The sequence below is a fragment of the Centrocercus urophasianus genome, unplaced genomic scaffold (genome assembly GCF_019232065.1).
Source record: "Centrocercus urophasianus isolate 14NV4802_14NV808 unplaced genomic scaffold, USGS_Curo_1.0 seq_10, whole genome shotgun sequence".
Classification (NCBI taxonomy): domain Eukaryota; kingdom Metazoa; phylum Chordata; class Aves; order Galliformes; family Phasianidae; genus Centrocercus; species Centrocercus urophasianus.
Window position 1 is genome coordinate 95671572 of NW_024884142.1, and position 17857 is coordinate 95689428.

Consider the following 17857-nt stretch of genomic DNA (forward strand, 5'->3'; position numbering starts at 1 on the left):
TTTCCTAAACATTTCATTATGAACCGTGCTATAAATATTAATTAATATGCAATGGAAATATAATAGGTGACTTTAGTGGACCCCAAAATTACTTATTCTTAACAGTGGTAATTTAGGTACAATTGTATGCATCTTTAAGCTCAACTGATAAATTGATAAAATAAATCTAAATTGTTTCATTCTCAAATGATGGTGATGGGTCACACTCTTATGCAGAATCTTCAAAATATTGGCTTCTCATTTGAAAGAGATCTTAGTTAATAGATTGTGTTTTGCTTCACAAAGTAGAAAAGGTCTGTTGTTGGCAGCCTAACATTTCTGAGGCTTGCATATAGATCCAGTGTCTGCATGAGTGTATGATACTGGTGAAATACGATTTTGGAAAAAAATATTGTGTTGATGAATAAGTAGAGGTGGGAGGAGCATTTGTAGAAGCATAGGGATACCTCCTTAGTTTTTTAGGTAATGGATGAATGGAAGAAAGCAAACCAAAATTAAAATAGCATTTGAAATCAAGTGACTGAGGAGAAACAAAGCAGATTCAGCTGCAATAATTTTTCCTTGTTATTATATTAATTCTGTATATTCTGGCCTCATTCCCTACATCAGATCTCATTTGGGTTGTTTAGGCCATGGAAATACAGTGAGCAAATCATCATCTGGGCAATTCAAGCTGCAGTGACAAGGCTTTGACCTGTCAAATCTGAGGGAAGTTAAGGTACTGATTGATGTATCACATTATTTTATTTAATAGAGATAATACGTAAACTTGTTCTGTATTTGAAGGTAATGTCTAGACGTGTTTTTATCTGTTGTTTCTCAAGACTTTGGGGATTTTATTTCTCTGTTCGTCTGTTCTGTAAGGTGATGAACAGAATGTGAAATAAGTCCAACTGCTTTTACCTGTGTTTAAGAGCACAGTATCCTGCAGACTTTGCTGGTCTGAAATACAAGGCCCCAGTAATGCACAAGTGTAAGAAAGAAAGACTGCTCAAATAGGCCAACATTGATTGTGAAAGCCTACAGACAGGTGCCCTTCTCTTCTGTTTCACAGCATCTGCTGAAGTGGCCCTCTAGTCCATAACTGTCTTCAGTCAGTGCAACTAAATTATACTCCAGTGCTCATGAAAGAAGTTATTATCTGGGTTTAATGTTCTCTGATTTCTCTTGATTCAATCTTGTTCTCTAGTTAGTGCAATTTAAAATTTTATTTACCACCTTCTCTTGGTTTTCTTGCAAAAAGATATATAAATATTTTTGCTGTTTTGCTATTGTTTCGAAGCATCCTCTTTTCTGTTTGAAAATACTTATCTTTGGTAGAGCTGAGTGGTAACTTTGTCCCAGCATACAGGATAATTGTGGTTTATTACCTGCTTAGTTTTGCTTATTAAGCTGAATGTTGGAATAGAAATCTACGGTGACTCAGTCTTTTCTAGAAGAAAATTGCCAGTAATTCTTTTCTGTAGGTGCCTATTACAGCACATCTGCCTGCATGTAACATGATCTCTAATTCAGAAGCTTATAACAGAATATGTGTCTTACACTTGCTGGGTATTAGGGATTGAAACTTAATTAAACCTCATGGGGTGACGGTCTTTAAAAACACTCTTAATTACATAAGGGACCATCAGGACTTCTAATAATGACAGATGCAAACTACCATATAATTGGCCACCAGCCAAAGACTCCATCATGGAGCTGCTCTCCAGTTACACATGTGAGAAAGATCCAAGAACATATGTAGCTCTGACTGAGTAAGAGAGAAAAAGTCTGCAGGTAAGAGATAATACAGGACATAAATATTCTATTAGAGGCAACTAAGTTGCTTAAAGGTGATGTCTGAGGAAAAATACATTTCAGAGCTCTTGTAATTGTGCCAATGGCTATGTACAGCAAAATGTATCAATTATGTCTGTGTAAATCTTATTCTGAAAGCCATGTTTATGGTACTCATCTATTTAGAGATCGGTCATACACCTGTGTTACAAGTCTTCCTTCAGCTTTACGACAGCAAAGTACTTCCCTTTAGATGGGGGGAAGGGGCAAGGGAGGAGTTTTCTTGGCTAATCATTGACATGGAAACAAACACATTTTAGATTTTTGAATGTTGAAAAAAATCTTACTTAATGCTATTTTAAAATGACTGTGTGAAAACATCTCTTCCTTTTATCCAAATGAAATACGATGCAGTAAAATGAAAACTAAAATACCTGCTCCTTACTTTATCTGCCAGAGCATTATTTGGAATGTTGAGTGTACTTCTGTACTATGTCCTGTAATCTAAGATGGAGGGAGGAGTGAGAGCAGTTTTCTTTGAATCTCAATATTCTTCTAGGTTGGGTGCTTTTCTTTAAAGTGTTATTAAAATAGTAGCTGTGAGTACAGTAGTCTAGCAACCTTGAAGACTCTGAAAGACAGAACATTTATATTCCTGATTGCAGGGCATGTTTCCCTTATCTGAGTTTAGGTGCCTCAGAGTAGTTAATTTTATTAGGGCCAAGGACATTAGAAGCAGAAAACTTCCTGGTTTATGGGCTTTTGTTTCTGTCCTCTACTTCTGTTTGTTTGCTGATGTGTGGACCAGGGCCTGCCAACATCCTATATAGATGAGGTCTGATTTACTTGTCACCCTCTTTTTAGCAAGCAATTGAAATCAGTGTAATGGCTTCATCCCACAGAACAGGAGGGTTAATATATGCAGTACACTTACTGATTTGGAGTCAGATAAATTTCTTATCCATTTTAGGAAGAATTCATCATATCCTTTGCCCTCTCCTTAGCAAGTCTGACAAACATGTAATCATAAAAATGAAAAGCTGAGCCAGCCATTGGTATCACCTTTTCCATGCAATACTGCTGTGGGCTCATCAGGACTCATCAATCCTGACTCATTCTTTGACAGGAAATGTAGTGGGTGTTCCTCAGTAACTGAGAATTGGTAGGAAGCTACTTTGTTTCACTTGGAGTTTCTTCTGTTCACTCCAGAAGACTGCTAAATTATATTGGCATCCATTTCTTTCTTAATTTGATTTAAAAAAAAAAAAAAAAAAAAAAGCAGCCTCTTTTTAGTGGCAATATATTATAGTGCAACAAACTTTATACAAGCTGCTGATCGTAGAGATTGTAACTTAATCTCAGGTATAGCTTCTACAATGGTAAAATGATTTTTCCATCCAAATCATTTCAGTGCCAGTAATTTCATTATTAGAACAAAGTTTAAAAAAAAAAAATCATAAAAAATTAAAAAAAAAAAAAGTGGTATCAGCTCCTTAGGCTCCTTGGAGTGAATGTTGTTCTAGTTGTGTTCCACAGTATTGGAAATAATTCCAAGTAACTAAGTAGGAAAGGTTTTTCTAGGCAAGGTTTTACTCCAAGTAAATGCAGAAGTCTTCAGTTCCCTTCTCTTCCTGTAATCACCTATCTCCTAGCAAAAACTTTTATAATTGGCTTAATTGTACAAAGTTAGCTCAGGTTGCTGCAGTCTCGATTCTTGAATCTGAATATTATTTCAAAATTGAGTAATATGAAGTTTTGAAAATTTCTACAGAAGCAAACAGGAGGCACATATGTGTTCACAGGCAACTAGTGATGTGTTCACAGGAATGTTGTGGAGAACTTCAATTGCTTTTCTTCCACAAGTGCTATTTTTGTGTTTGGTGTATCAAACTTGTGAAGTTGAATTCAGTGGGGAGAGAATGGAAATGAAATGCACAAAGAGGTGCATTAAAAGGAAGATCTACTTTTTGAGGAATTTCTGATACTGTCCTATTGGTCTGTGTTCTGAGAATGCAAGAGGACAGCACTTGCAAGTTGCAAAACATGCCTTCCTTGTAAAATACAGTCCCTGCTGCTTGTTTAATTCACGTGTGTGTATGCATATGCAAAAAGACTGAACAAGAGGAAATGGAAAGGCAAGGATAGACTCACAGAGGAGTCAGATTCCATGTTCCTCTCGTTCATCTTACCGCTGGTTTGTTTAAATATTGAAATGGTTTTATCACAAAAGGGTAATAAATCACAAGGTGATGTGTTTTTTTTCTTGTGAGGGTTTTCTTGGGTAGTTTTTCCTTCATATGTAAGGTTTCTGTCCGTTAAAACTCAAAAAAAAAGCCAAAACAAAGCACCAAAAACAATCATGCTGTTCTATAGCAAATAACTGGGTTTGTCTATAATTGGGTCAAAGCATGGATATAGACAGCTTTCACTAATAATCCTTTTCTAAAATTGTCCTCTACATTGCATATACACCATTCTACGCACAGTGCTTTGTCTTCTGTGAAAGTAATATTAATTTAATGTTCAACTATGCCTTACTGGTTATCTAATTCATATGCTTTGGTTAATTTGAGAATCCTGTTTGAGTGACCTAATCTGTACTGTTGAGAACTTACTGAGACTTGCTATAGAAGAACAAATCTTTGGATCTCTAGCATGTGTAATGAAAATTCACCCCTTGCAAAAGCTGGGGCTTCCTCGTACAGTTGTCTCTTTAGTATTTAGATGCCAAAGAATCTGTTGTTTGAACTGCTTTGCATTGTTATAACATGAACTGACTATGAAATCTGATTTCTGACTTTTCAACTCTAGGAATCTCTACCACCTGTCCAGTTTGACTGGAGTAGCAGTGGCCTTACTAACCCTTTAGATGGTACGTCTCTCCGTAGAGCCTCTAGCGCCAGAGCTAGAGATAAGAAAACTGCAAAGTTCAGACAAACATCTATCTGCTGATTATTTTTTTTAAATATATACACACACATATACATATATAAATATATATTATTTATTTCTTACTCTTAACTTTGGAAATTCAGGCTTTCTTTCTGATTAACTGTGCTGCTATGTGAAAAATTACGTAGTCTGAAAAATACCGGGTGAAGTATTTTAGATTTGTGCCATATGCCTACGACACAGTGGCAATATTAACATTTCATTATAAATAACTGCTGATTATAACGAAACCCTGAATAAATGAACATTTTGGAGTGACGAGTTTTCCTTTGTAAAAGTATTTTTCATGGATGAACTCTCCTTAGACATCCTTTGAATGACAAACTTGTGTATAGTGGCTACTTCAAAGCACAATATTTTAGCTGCAAACTATTTGCGAAAGATGCACTTCTTGACCTGAAAGTTTTCAGATTTACAGATAATTTTTTATATTTCAAAAATGTGACATCATCTGTTTTGCTTGAACTCAGTAGTTAATTAGAGCTAATATATTGAATAGGTAACTACAAAGTTATTTCTATCTGTAAATGTATATAATTATCACTTAGAACCCTTCACCTATCTCTGTTTTAATAGCAAAAAGGGTTGTGCTGCCACCTCCAGTCTTAGAAATGTGAGTTTATGCAAATTTTGGAAACTTATTTGAATGATAGACTAAAGATCTTGAAAGAAAACAATACCTATCAGAGGAACCTGCTAACAACGGTTAATTTACAATGTGTAAGTTGTTCAAAAGCAGGCTGAAAGAAATTGCATCTCTTGCTGCTTTGGTGATGCCTCAAGTTTCAGAACATGCAGGTTGAACCAGTTTGGATAGCAATATCATGGTGCTGAAGGAAAGCCTGGATGGACCCTCTTGCTGTTGTCTAGTGTCTTACTACTTCAGTCAAATCATCATGCTTTCTTTTTAACAAGCAACTTCTTTAAAATGTATCTTGGCTTAATTTCTGTTTCAGTACTAAAGGGGAACAGTATAATTCACTAGTGAGGAATTGGGTGTGAGGGTGCCATTAATTAAGATGTGTTCGCATTGTTTTAAGATAATCATAATCAATTGCTTGGTTCTTTGCTGTCTGGGGACCTGCTAAGTCTCCTTGATGAAAGAATGGCTATCAATGTCATTAAAGGGAGGAGAAGCTCAGTACGTCCTAGCTATCAATTGATGCATATATTGTTTCCCTTTAATTGATCACATCTTTCTCTCTGGGTCTTGCTGGTTTTCTTCCATTTTTAGATTGAAATAAATGTTTCTATTTTAAAGTTACTAGTGTTGATTTCCTTGCTGCATTGTACATGAGGAAATGTGCACTGAATTAAGTTGTTAACGTTTTAAAGGTACAAACTAATACTGTAAGCATTGTTTTCATGTCAATTTTTAAATTATGTACTGAGTACTAATTATAACTTGCATGTTCAAGTGTGTGTCTTACCCCTTTTTACACATAAACCCCTCCCTTGGCTTACCTTCTATATGGCTGCCTACCAACACGGTCACTGAATTTCAAGCTAGTGGAGGTTCCACTCTTCTGAACCTTGATTTCTTTGGGCCCGTGGATGACAGTAGCTCTAACAGCACCACCACAATCCCAGGTCAGCAGAGTGTTAAAACCACAACTGTAGTGTAACAGCTTACTAAAAGCATGAGCACATCACTTGACTTTCCTATAAACAAGGAGAAATCGCACTTTCTGTTCCTCTGAAATGTCTCTCTACTGCATTTTTCCTTTAATCTGTGTTCTATTTTCTGATGTTTGATATCAAGTCGAAGTATTTTAAAGGTACTGTCAGCTCTGCATTGTCACACTGGAGGAATGAATGGCTCTTTTGCTTTTGCAATTAAGATGTTAAAACACTTGTTTCAAATGAGAAATTTTGAAAGTTAAATTTTCCAAGTACTTAAGAATAACTGAAAAATGGATGTGGATGTGACTATTAAAAAAAATAAAAATAAAATTAGGCTTGTTTCCTCTTCTAAGTGAATGTCTCCAAATTACAGAATTGTAGTGTCAATTGGAAGTCATTGAGTACAAAGGTATAGGGCTTAATGAATCGCAACCTATATGGTATTGTCTTCTACCTGGAGACTAAATTTTGTCATGTCTGAAGTAGTAGTGTTAAAGATAGGAGGAGAAAAAAGTGTTTTAACAGCATTCATAATAGAAAAATAAGGATAGCTGCATGTTCGTGGGGTGTTAGAAGTTCATAAGTGCTGATTATAAAACTAAAGCTCTTCATCTGCAATTTAAGGAGGAGATGAAAATATCACTTTATCTTTTGAATCAAATGTGAAAGTAATTGAATTTGTTTTTCGTATGGTTTTGACATGCTTTCAGTATTTTATGTGAGCTTGTGAAAACCTACGGTTGGAATAAATTCCTTCAGGAATTTAAGGGAACCCTCTGGAGATTTCTCTGGGTGCATAGTCCAAGCAGTTAAGGCAAATGCTCTTTCAGTCCAGTGCCTGTCAGAATTGGGAAGCCATAATAATCAAATTTCTTACAGGAATGGATTGTTAGTTAGTATTTCATTTTTCGGGGTTTTGGTGTTATTCTGTCTCAGTGGTTTTAATTTTAAGAAACGAATTTTTCAAACCAATTTTGAGGCTGTCCAGTAATTTTTAGAAGTACTTTAATTATAGTTGTATTTTCTGTTTTTAAAGAACTGCCTTCCCGCTTTTGCCGTTTGATCATGGAAGGCAGTTTTATGGCACCCCACCCCAAATGTGGTCTTGTTCCACATGAGAAATGTCCTTGTCAGGTGAAAGAGAGCAGCAGGTCTGTCGTGAAAGTGACAGGTAGCAGATTGGAGATTCTAGAGTTTGAAAGGTTCCGTCACAAGTGCGTGCAAGTCTATTGACGTGTAATTCATCAGTACCTGGCACACGTGCTGCTTGTGCAGTCACATATGTCCCACTATCCTGCTGCTGCTGTGCACACATGAAGTCATTGCTGGAGGACTACCATATCAGCCTTCTATTTCTTTAGTCTGTTGTTTCATCAGTTGCAGGTATTATCACCTTCCCTGGTATGCCCTATAGTGCCTGTTTTTAGTTTTTCCTTTTCTTTCCTCCTGACTTGTTTCTGGGAAAGTCATTTGTTTCTTGGCTTGCAGCTCATGTGTTTGTGTGTGTGTTTAGGAGCTTTGTGTGGGGTTTGGTTGGCTAACTTTCCTTCAATATCTCATTAAGGTTTCGCAGTGCTCTCCTTAGCTATTCTCTGATTGCTTGAATAAAATGGAGAATATGCAACTCTTATTTAAAACAAAATAAATTAAGAAGCTATATAAAAAACAAAAGACAAATTGTTATGGTCTTTTAGCTTAAAAGTTTTTTATCAGTTGTAGAAGTTACATCTCTGAAGACCTTAGTTTTACTTATACTAGAACTATACTGTATTCTTTTCAGTCTGATCTAACCAGTAGCCAAAATAACACTTCATAAAAATTTGCATTCTGTGTCATGATCTAGAAGTTACTCATTTCTCATGTGTTCCCACAGATTTACTGTGTTGTTTTATTTTTCACATTGAAAGTTTAACATAAACATGGCAGAGTAAAAGGTGTGTAATGGAATAGTAAATTGAGCAGAGGCATCACATTGCAGTGAGGGTGAATTCAGGACCGTAAATGTCTGAATGATGTAATTTATAAGGTTGCATTTAATGCCTGTTTCAGAGTTGCATGTCAAAGAACTCCTCATTTCATTTGGTTTTACAATTTGTACCTTAATGGGATTTCGCAGGCTTCTGCAAGTCAAATGTATATCTTCAAGTCTTCCTCTCCCTGTTTGAAAGTGGATATTTTATGCAATTGTTGGGCTTGTTCCTTTTTCCATGTTCTGTAAACATCTGACAGTACTTGAAGTCATGGTATCCTGGTCTCAGTACAGCACAAACTTTGGTGTTTCACATGAAACTAGTTGAAATTCATTTTTGCAAATCCAGACTGAAACATGTGGGTCGAAGGGAGAGCTGATTATTTTCTCATAAACTCATATTAAATTGACCAAATCCTTCCCCCTGCCTCCACCTTCTCAGCTTAACCAGATTATTTTCTTAATTTTCTTTTTTGATTGGCTTGGTTTTCTCACAATTAAGTATTACCACTTGTATAGAAATAAGGAATGCTCCAAACACTGCTTGTGAAGCATTCGTGTAAAGCAGGCATGAGGGTTATTATCCTCATGGTGCTGTATTTACTGGGTGGAAAAGGAAGGGCAGCAGGCACAGGACTTTTTTATTATTCAGTCAGCTTTTGATATTTCAGGAATACTTCTAAATATGTCTTAATCTGAGCAAGCAGACTGAGAAAATCACCACCATACCAAGTTTTATGTTAGATATCTATGTGTGACTGTCATATCCAAGGGTTTGCAACATTTGTTCTGCAGCACTATAAAATGCTTCTGTGTTGTCCAAACCGATACCAGCATTATACTTTTAGAATGCAGGTGTCTACAAAACGAGATGTTTCTGTCCAAATTTGACACTGTTTTTTAAAGTTATTTGTAGTTGAGGATGATGCATACATGCACTTCATTTAAGACCAGAAAGCACAAAATAGCTGCAAATGGAACTAGAGCAGTACCAACAAATTTAAATGCTCCTGAGCACCAAGATGTGGTACAGTGGTCTTGAAATATTTTAGTAATTTCAATTGTTGACATCTGGTGACTTTAATAATACAGTTTTTAATTGAAATGAATGTGCAACGTACATAAAGTCAAAATGTGGCATCTGATCTGAGACAGCTGAAACTAGAAAATCCAGGCTGAAGTGTCTGGATACATGATGCTTTATAAATGAAAGATGATAAGGGAGCACAGGCAAACAGTTTTGGTAGCTGTATAAATATGGTTGTGTACCTTTTTTTAAACGCCATTCCACTTGTATGCATCATAAAAGCTGTTTTTCCTCACTTAAAAATAAAATAGATTTATCACATCCTCCTGTAAAAAAGCAATACACTGAACTCGCTGTAACATGTGCCAGTGTTGTGTAATCTGTCACTAAACAGCTGGTCACTGTTAACCAGCAGCATTCTTTTAATAGCAGCAGTTGAGCTGAAGTAATTGAAATAATCCCTTTTAACGCAGCTGGCATTTTACAGGTATTTCTCTATAAAAGGTAAATTAAATCAGTTTGTTTACTCTTAGACTGAGACTTTGTATGCCAGACTTGATCCAAGGTGTGTGTACTTCGTAATACAGCTTTGAAAGCTACTGAAAAGGGTGGGGAGAAAAGATGCTCTTTTAGAAACAGACATGTTCTGTCAAGTTCTTTTCATGTATCTTGAAATTTTAAACGATTCAGATGTTTACAGAAAACAGTCTCTAGCAAGCTGGTCTGTGGCTAGTTATGGCTATCCTTGTCTCCAACCATCACTGATTATCATTTTATACTATAAGGTGTGGATCCTGAGTTGTATGAATTGACAACGTCAAAACTGGAAACTTCCAATGCAAGCAGCAGAGTGACAGATGCATTTGCAAGACTCATGTCCACAGTAGAGAAAGCAAGCACGTCTACAAGGTAAATACCATGGGTCATGCTTTTTTCTTTTTTCTTTCCTTTTTGTCCCTGAGGAGTGAACGTGTGTGCTGTTTGTGAAGGAAGAAAATGTTGAAAATGTAAGCCCAGGTTGCATGTTACAAACATTACATCTGTACTACTGTACTTTGAATTTTGTTTTATCACAAGACTCTAAAATAAGATGGGAAACAGCTTGTGAGCTGGCAGAAGTCACCACAATAAACTTCAAAAGGTAGAACCAAAGACTTAATTGGAGGATAAGACTTTCTGAATAACAGAACTGAACTGAACAGAACATAACAAACTGAAGCTTCCAGTTTGGGCTGCTAGGACTTTGATGGTCTCCTACATAGTTGCTAGATACAGATATGGTTCCGGCACCTGTAAAAATTTTGATGACCAAACATCAGATTTGTTGCTGTTGCAAGCTACTTTTTAGGAGCTAACATACAGCTCATGTGGCTGGTTCATTATATCCTTTCTGCTTCATGGAGCTCATGCAAAATTCTTCTGTACTTAGCTCTGTATGTAGAGTACAAAAAGGCTTTATATGTCAAATGTCTTCCTTGACATCTGGCCTGGTGAATAGGTAGTCTTCCACTTCTTAAGCTTGAATACTTTGGTTTATATTTTTAAAATACATCTTAACAGTAGAATTGTGAACGCTATTAATATATAGTCAGCAATCATGCCCATTAGAGAGACACTGATTCTTAGCAGTGAAATGCTTTTATTGTTGAGGAGGTACATGTCTATTTTATAGATGTATATTTTATAGTTGCTTTGCAACTAATAGCAAGATGTCTTCTCTCCGAGCTTCAGCTCTCTAAAACTAAACAAATAAGTTTCTATGCAGCATAGCACTTAAGGCACACAGGTGTAGTTGAATAGAACTGCAGCGTACGTAAGGAATTCTAATGATTGGGTACAGCAGCCTTGTGTAAAATAAGTAACACTGAAATTTTCACAGCTCTTTTAGAACATGTTCTTTCACTGGGGAAAGTCTTGATAGTTTTCCTGCAGTGAAAACGTTTGAAGTGAATGCTGAATAAAAGACCAACACACTGAAATTTCAAGAGAGAACCAGTAGAGGGAACTCCATACCTCAGTGCTGATTTTTCCTCCACTTTTGGATTGCCTGTTTCTACCCACGGAGGGCATATGCTTCTTGTGAAGATAAGGTAGTGGGAAAGTCTGACTTTAACTAATTAGCAAATGTAGAAATAGTTAGTTGGAAGTATTTTTGTAGTATATTCAAAAGTCTAACTTAAAAGTAACCACAAATCTGCAGCAGGATACACACACTCCAAATACTGTTATCTATTCTCTTTATCTCCATTCTTAGATTTGTCTGCTTGCTTGGCAGACTTTTAAGATATGTCTGCTTTGTATTTACAAATGAGCAGCACAGTCTGCTTTGCTCAGGAATGCTGACCTTCATTTTTCTATGTTATTTTCTTTGGGGGTGAGTTTTTTGTTTGTTTGTAAATGCTTTCACAGAACACTTGAAACTTTCAGTTGCTCTGTTGAAGCTCGATGATTAGATATCAAAGCTCTTAGTTCTGGAGATCACTGCTTGGTAACGGGAAAAGGTTCTAGACTGGTGCTATTGAAATACAGCTGGCTGTAGGGAAAGTTGGAGGCCTCAAATGTGCCAGTTATGTTCAGATACATGCAGATGAGCTGCTTTAAAGCAGCTGTTTTCAGTGATAAACATGATTTGTGTGTTTCTGTCAGCTCTGAATCTTAATTTTTTTTTTCTTATCATATGCTCTGAAAAAAGAAATGGTATCTTGAATAACTAAAACCTTCAGAGAGATAAGGTCTTATCTCAGCAGTATGCTAGATATGTTGCAGTGTGTTTGCTTTGTCCAGTGGAATTGCTTTTCTTTTGAATATTTTATTCATAATGAACCTATAGCTCTGGTAGCTGGGCAAGGGCCGCTCAACAAAGATGGCCCACGTGCACTAAAATGGAAACAAACTTCACCATTCCTGGTGAATCAGGGGAAGATGTGGCCTGTGACACAGTACTGCTGTGATGGTGATTTCACTTGCTCTGAGACTACCCCGTATTTATCTGTAAATTGTCTGAATTCAGGATCTTTGAGGTTAAAATTTGGAGGGAGGTACCAGTTCAGCTATAGGAAGCCACCTTTCTTTGAAATAGCTCCATCTTTTGCTTGTGAAATGATCGCCTGAAGTTGGAAAATCAGTTTCTCAAAAGGAAAGAGTTGGGAGAAGAGGGGGAACATTGCAGCTTGAGTATGACACCTTGAAGGCAGCAGTAAGTTTTGAATGCCATCACTACGGGGCAGCATTCCACTGAGACTGCGGCCTTGCCCAGTCAAAAGTTTATCTGCTGGCTTCTGGAAGGAAGAAAGAGCCCTGATGCCATTCCAAGAAATAGCTGAAACCCTCATTTAGACTGGAGATACTCCATGTGGGTAGTGTTGGATGTAGCAGGCTAACTCTTAATTAGAGAGCGATTTTTAAAGTCTCTAATTGGCTCGTTGTTGCTATCAGAGCCTGGCCTTTTTGGTGACATCCTTCAAACCTTTTGCAAATGCGAGTGATCACTGAAATCCTGAAAGACTGAATGTTGCACAAAGGGGTTAGAATGTAAACTGGAACAGTTGGCTGTTAGTGACACATCAGCAAAGCATTACGTGTTTCTTGCAGAACCTTCTTCCAGCAACTTTTGTGCCTGTCAGTCTGGCTGATTTCTTGCAGCTTGGTCTTAATGTGCCATTAAAAAAAGAAACAAAAACAAAAACAAAAAACAAACAAAAAAACTTCATGCCAACAGGTAGAAGAACAGGTATAATTGCTTGGGGCAAGGTATTCCCTCAGATCCCTGTCTTGGGAAGAAACGTAACCTGATGTTAGAGAAGAGGTGGAGAGGGCAAAGTGTTTTCTTAAAGGTAGTTTTAAAGCGTTGATGATGTTAATGTAAAACTAGACTGCAGTGATGATGGTGCTTTAACTCTCTATAAACTTAGATAATGAGTAATTGTTTAGGGTTGCCCTGTGATATTTGCTACTGAAGGTGTTGACAAGTCTGTTAGCCAGAAAGGCTAATTGCAGTGCCCAGTCTCTTCTGGAGGAACCAACACCAAATCTAACGCAGCACTGCCTCCAAGACCCAGCAGTGCAATTTCTTTGCATGACACAGTTGTGCAGAGGAGGAAGAGGCATATAAATAGCAAGGAGTGTGTGAGCTCCATCTTGGTGCCTGATTACAATTGCAGGAACTCCTTTTAATGCAGATCTCTGAGTCAGCCCTCTTCCTTTGGCTTCCTCTGTCAAATGCTCCTTTGTTAGCTGTAAGTCCTTGATCACCAGGAGTTTGTACCTTTAAGAGGCTTGTGGTAAGTGATTACTAATAGTGGCACCAGATACTGATAACACAGTGGTGGGTGACAAACACATTTCAGCAGCTCAGAGATAGTCCTTAGAGTGTGTGCAGTACTGACAGTGAAGCTGTTAGAGAAGGCTGCACATATTGGCTCTCTGCTTCTTCCATCAGTAAATCCAGCACACAGCTTTGTTTATCCTCCAGAATTTGGTAATCTGCCTAGTCAGTGGCTCATGAAATTCCACTGCAGCAGAGAAAAGAAAATATTGCTATTCTAGCAAAGAAAAGTCAGATTTAGTGTCTATAATGCCTCATCTTGAGATCTTTCATCAAGTAGAGATTTCAAGTAGCAAACAAAACTGATAGCTCTGTGTCAACACAATGATCAGTGATGTCAAGGATGAGTTTAACTCCAGTTTTTTCTCTTGTTCCTTTAGCCAAGAAATTCTGAGACTGCTGCTGAAGGAAACACGTAGCTTCTTGCTTTCTCCTGATCTCTAATCATCTTAGGGAACCATCCTGATGGGTGCTGACAAAAAAAGATGCATGACTATATGTTGCTTTCTGATTGGAGAAGTGATTTCCCTCTCACAGACACAGCTGAAAGTTTGTAGCATTGGATAAGATATGAAAAGGAAATTTCTGAGATGCTCTATGGAAAGGCAGTTTGTTTCTAGCCTTTTGTCTCAGCTTTTCACTCTGTGGCAAAGGAGCTTCTTCAGTAAGGATTTCTAATGTCACTGTAGGTTATAGCTAGTGCCTTTCTTGGGATTATTTGTTTTTTTAGTGATGGCCAGGGTTCTTCATGATAAAGCACTACGTATGGCCCTGTGGGCATTGGATGGGATCTTCTGTGAGTGTTTGAACCATTTTACTTAAGAAGTGCGAGTTCCTTGTGAAGAACAGTGAGAACCAAACCGTGGGTTTCAGATTCTTCATTCATTTGTGCTCAGTAATTCTGGTGAATAATGCAAAAGGCAAAGTAAATACCAGCAGTTCCCCCAGCTGCTGTGTGCATCCTTATGGCTACGCATGCCGCTGCACTTCAAAGCAAGTTAGCTGCAAGTTGTGAGCTACCTTCTGCTGATGGTTGAGACCCTGGTGAGGGGGGAGGAAAGGGCTTGTGGATCACACTGTAGAGAAGTATGGCATATAATCTGAGTGTAGTTGTGTTGGAAACACATCTGAAGTACACTTCTATTACTTTTCATTTTTAAAGCAGTATGCCTGGAACTTCTTAATGAACTTTCTAGATTTTTCCATTTGATACTGAAAGATTGTGCTGAACTTAGGCAGTTTAAAGCTTACGTTCCTTTTGTCTTAGCTCTAGAATATGAGCATGGCAGTTTGTTCAAACGAATAGTCCCAAAATGGCACACTGGAACTTGCCTCCCCCCGGATAAATTAGCATCTGAATAGGAAATAATTTCTCCTTATTGCAACAGTATTCAGGAACGTTTTGCTGACTTCCCATTGAATGTTCTGTTGGTAGGCAGGTATGTATTATAACATTAGCCTAGCTTCAAATAGCTTGCAGAAGTGCCTGTCTGTGGGAGACAAGCTGACAGAACATTGCTTCTATCGGCGATTCTTTCAGCGATCTGTTGGATTGCAGATTAATGCACTTTTTTCTTTTCTTCTCAACAGGAAGCCTAAAAAGGAAGAACATCTTAGTGAAGAGGCTGCCAAGGTGATTTCTAGCCTTCCTGACTTAACTTTCATGCATGCCAAGGTGTTGATGTTCCCAGCCACATTAACACCTTCAACAAGCTGCCAAGAAAAGGTAGACTAAAGTGATGTGAATTGGACGTTTTCTATTGATTTTTTTTCTTCCCTCTATGGGTCATGAAAAGCAATCTTGCTTTAATTAAAACAACAACAACAAAAAAATCAAGTTCAGATGATTTGTTGGTAAGCAGCACTAGAAAGGTATACATAGTTATGTATATTTATTTACATACTGAAGTCCTAAATTTATATTAGAGAAAAATGTAAATAATTGGGGGTAAATCTTTTTGAAGATCTATTCTTTTTGTTGTGCTGGGGTGTATACATTTATGTCTTTGTGAAATACACTGGTGGTGTCCTTCTTACAAAACTTCAAAAAGTTTAAAATATATATATATCCTAGAAACACATAATGAAAAAACTTCAATCTTCACAATGCGTGAAGTCCCCTTTAACAGTTTTCAGGTTGCATTGAGTGTCTTTTTTCTTTCCTGCATACATTAAAATACTTTTTGATGGGCAAACAGAAGGTTACATTGAGGGGTTTCAGTTGTTTTTTGAAACTTGATCTTTTCTCTTCTGTTTTAACAAGCTTAGGATGTGTTCTTCCTTTTCTTCTCCCCCTTTCCTTCCCTGGTTGATTGGTTGGCTGATCAATTTTTGTTCTTAAACTTGAGTGGTATGGTTCTGTCACTATGTAGCCTTTTGAAAGGTATGCTGTCAGTAACTTTGCGTTCCAGTTACGGATCCTTGTCTAAACACTTGATTTTGGGGTCATTAGGATGTTGTCTGCTTTTAATCAGTTTGATTTGGAAAAGAAGGACCAAAACTATATGAATGTCTTACAATGAAATTTATCTGTTAAAAATTCTTATGTTTTGTTGTACCACTATTTCTGTTTGATTTTGCACAGTGTAAAATGACATAATCATAGATTGCTATGGTTTTAGGCTGTATATACAGTAAAAACTATGGGTTGTAAATGTTTGGGGAAATTCCTATGGAAAAAAGAGAGCTATGTAGAAGAACCTCTAAAAAGGTCAATGTGCATGCCCAAGGTCTTTTGAGATTTAAGTGTGTAAATTTCCTTTTAGCTTACACAAAATAAAATAATTTAAAAGATATATATGTATATAGCCTGTTTTCTTTTTATCCAGAATATGTACATTATTCCTGATGCTAAAATTGATGTGCTGCATTAGCAGCAGAACCTTTTAATTTTCATTGTACAGTCCCACAACACACATTTATCAGGGTCCTGCAGAAGGAGAAGCAGACTTCTCTTCAGCTGTCCTCTCTTGGAGTATGTAATGCTGTAGTCTTTTATTCCTGCCTCTGACTTAGAGGGTGCCGTGGCTTAAGACATGTTGGTATTTGAGATTAAAGACTTCTTCAAAATAACAGGCAGTGCTGAACTGCAAGAAACACAAATGCAGGTGATGTGGGAAGGGACGCCTGGTTTTGCCTTTCCTACATAGAATTAGAATGTAACTGTAGCATTCACTTAAGTTTCCTAATGTGCTAACTTGCACCATAGCTCTTTCAGCAAGTCCTGTTCAGAGGACATCGTGAACTATTCAGAACGGAGTCTGCAGGTAAGGCCTGCTCTGGGTGCAGATTTCTTTGATGGGGCTTTGTGTGGGCAGGGAGGCTGTGCATCTAACCTTTTCTATGCACACAGCTCTTTAAGTGCTAGGCACCAGCACTTCATCAGCTGACAACTAGTTCTGAGAAGCCTCCAATGCATTTTTTTTCTTACCTCTTCTTTGAATTCTTCATCCTCTGACAGCGCTTGGATCAGAACAGGTAAAGTTGGAGTTTGATGTTACCGGCTGATTAGCTGAAATGTTGTCCTCACAGACTTTTCTCTTGTAGGAGCCCTCTTGAAAGATTAGTACTGGATGGAGTTCTACTCTCGTGAGCACAGGAGTTCCAGTGAGTGGTGGCTGCTCAGAATTGAAGAGCAGTTTATATAGTTGTGATAAAGTTAATTTGTAAAGGCGAAACCGACTCTTGCCTCCAGTCAGCGATGCAATGTCCAGTGCTATAGTAAAAAAGAACAAAATAAAACAAAAAACCACACATACAACCAGCACTCTTTTGTAGTTGGAAAGATTTATGCAACAGCCAGCTGCTTTACTGTATACATCCAAAAAGCTTGCATTTGCTTTAGCAAATTTTCATTGCAGCGCTCACTTCATGCCTGTTTCACCACAAAATTTGCTTTGCTGTTCTCACAGGTTTAGCATAGTATTCTTCAACGCCTGCTTATTTTATTGTTCATTTCTGTTTGGCTGCTGTAGGTTAAAAACGACCCTTTTGTTCTTGTAACTGTAGTGGGTCCCTTGGAGCTGGAGCAGTGGTATAGCTGCAGCAGAGAGCTATAGCTATTGTTCCAAGGAGAATATGTTTAGGAGCTGACTCATGATCCTTGTCTGGCAGCGAATGGACTGAAGTATTAAGGAGAGGTGGGGGTGGAAGTGCCAGCTGCAAGTTGATCTTTAGTCTCCTCACA

The 17857-nt window shown here is 37.5% G+C and overlaps 1 protein-coding gene across 4 annotated transcripts in view; it reads left to right on the forward strand.

Moving 5' to 3' along the window:
* AFTPH (aftiphilin) overlaps positions 1-16466 on the forward strand; it is a 43798-nt gene extending 27332 nt beyond the window's left edge. For 3 of the 4 annotated variants that reach the window (XM_042834194.1, XM_042834115.1, XM_042834270.1), the window contains exons 7-10: positions 4588-4648; positions 6235-6318; positions 10133-10256; positions 15262-16466. In XM_042834194.1, coding sequence (XP_042690128.1) covers positions 4588-4648; positions 6235-6318; positions 10133-10256; positions 15262-15406 — 414 coding nt within the window. In that variant the 3' untranslated portion in view covers positions 15407-16466. The remainder of the gene's footprint in view (positions 1-4587; positions 4649-6234; positions 6319-10132; positions 10257-15261) is intronic. The other variant, XM_042834337.1, reaches the window with a different exon arrangement.
* The last annotated feature ends 1391 nt before the right edge of the window (positions 16467-17857 follow it).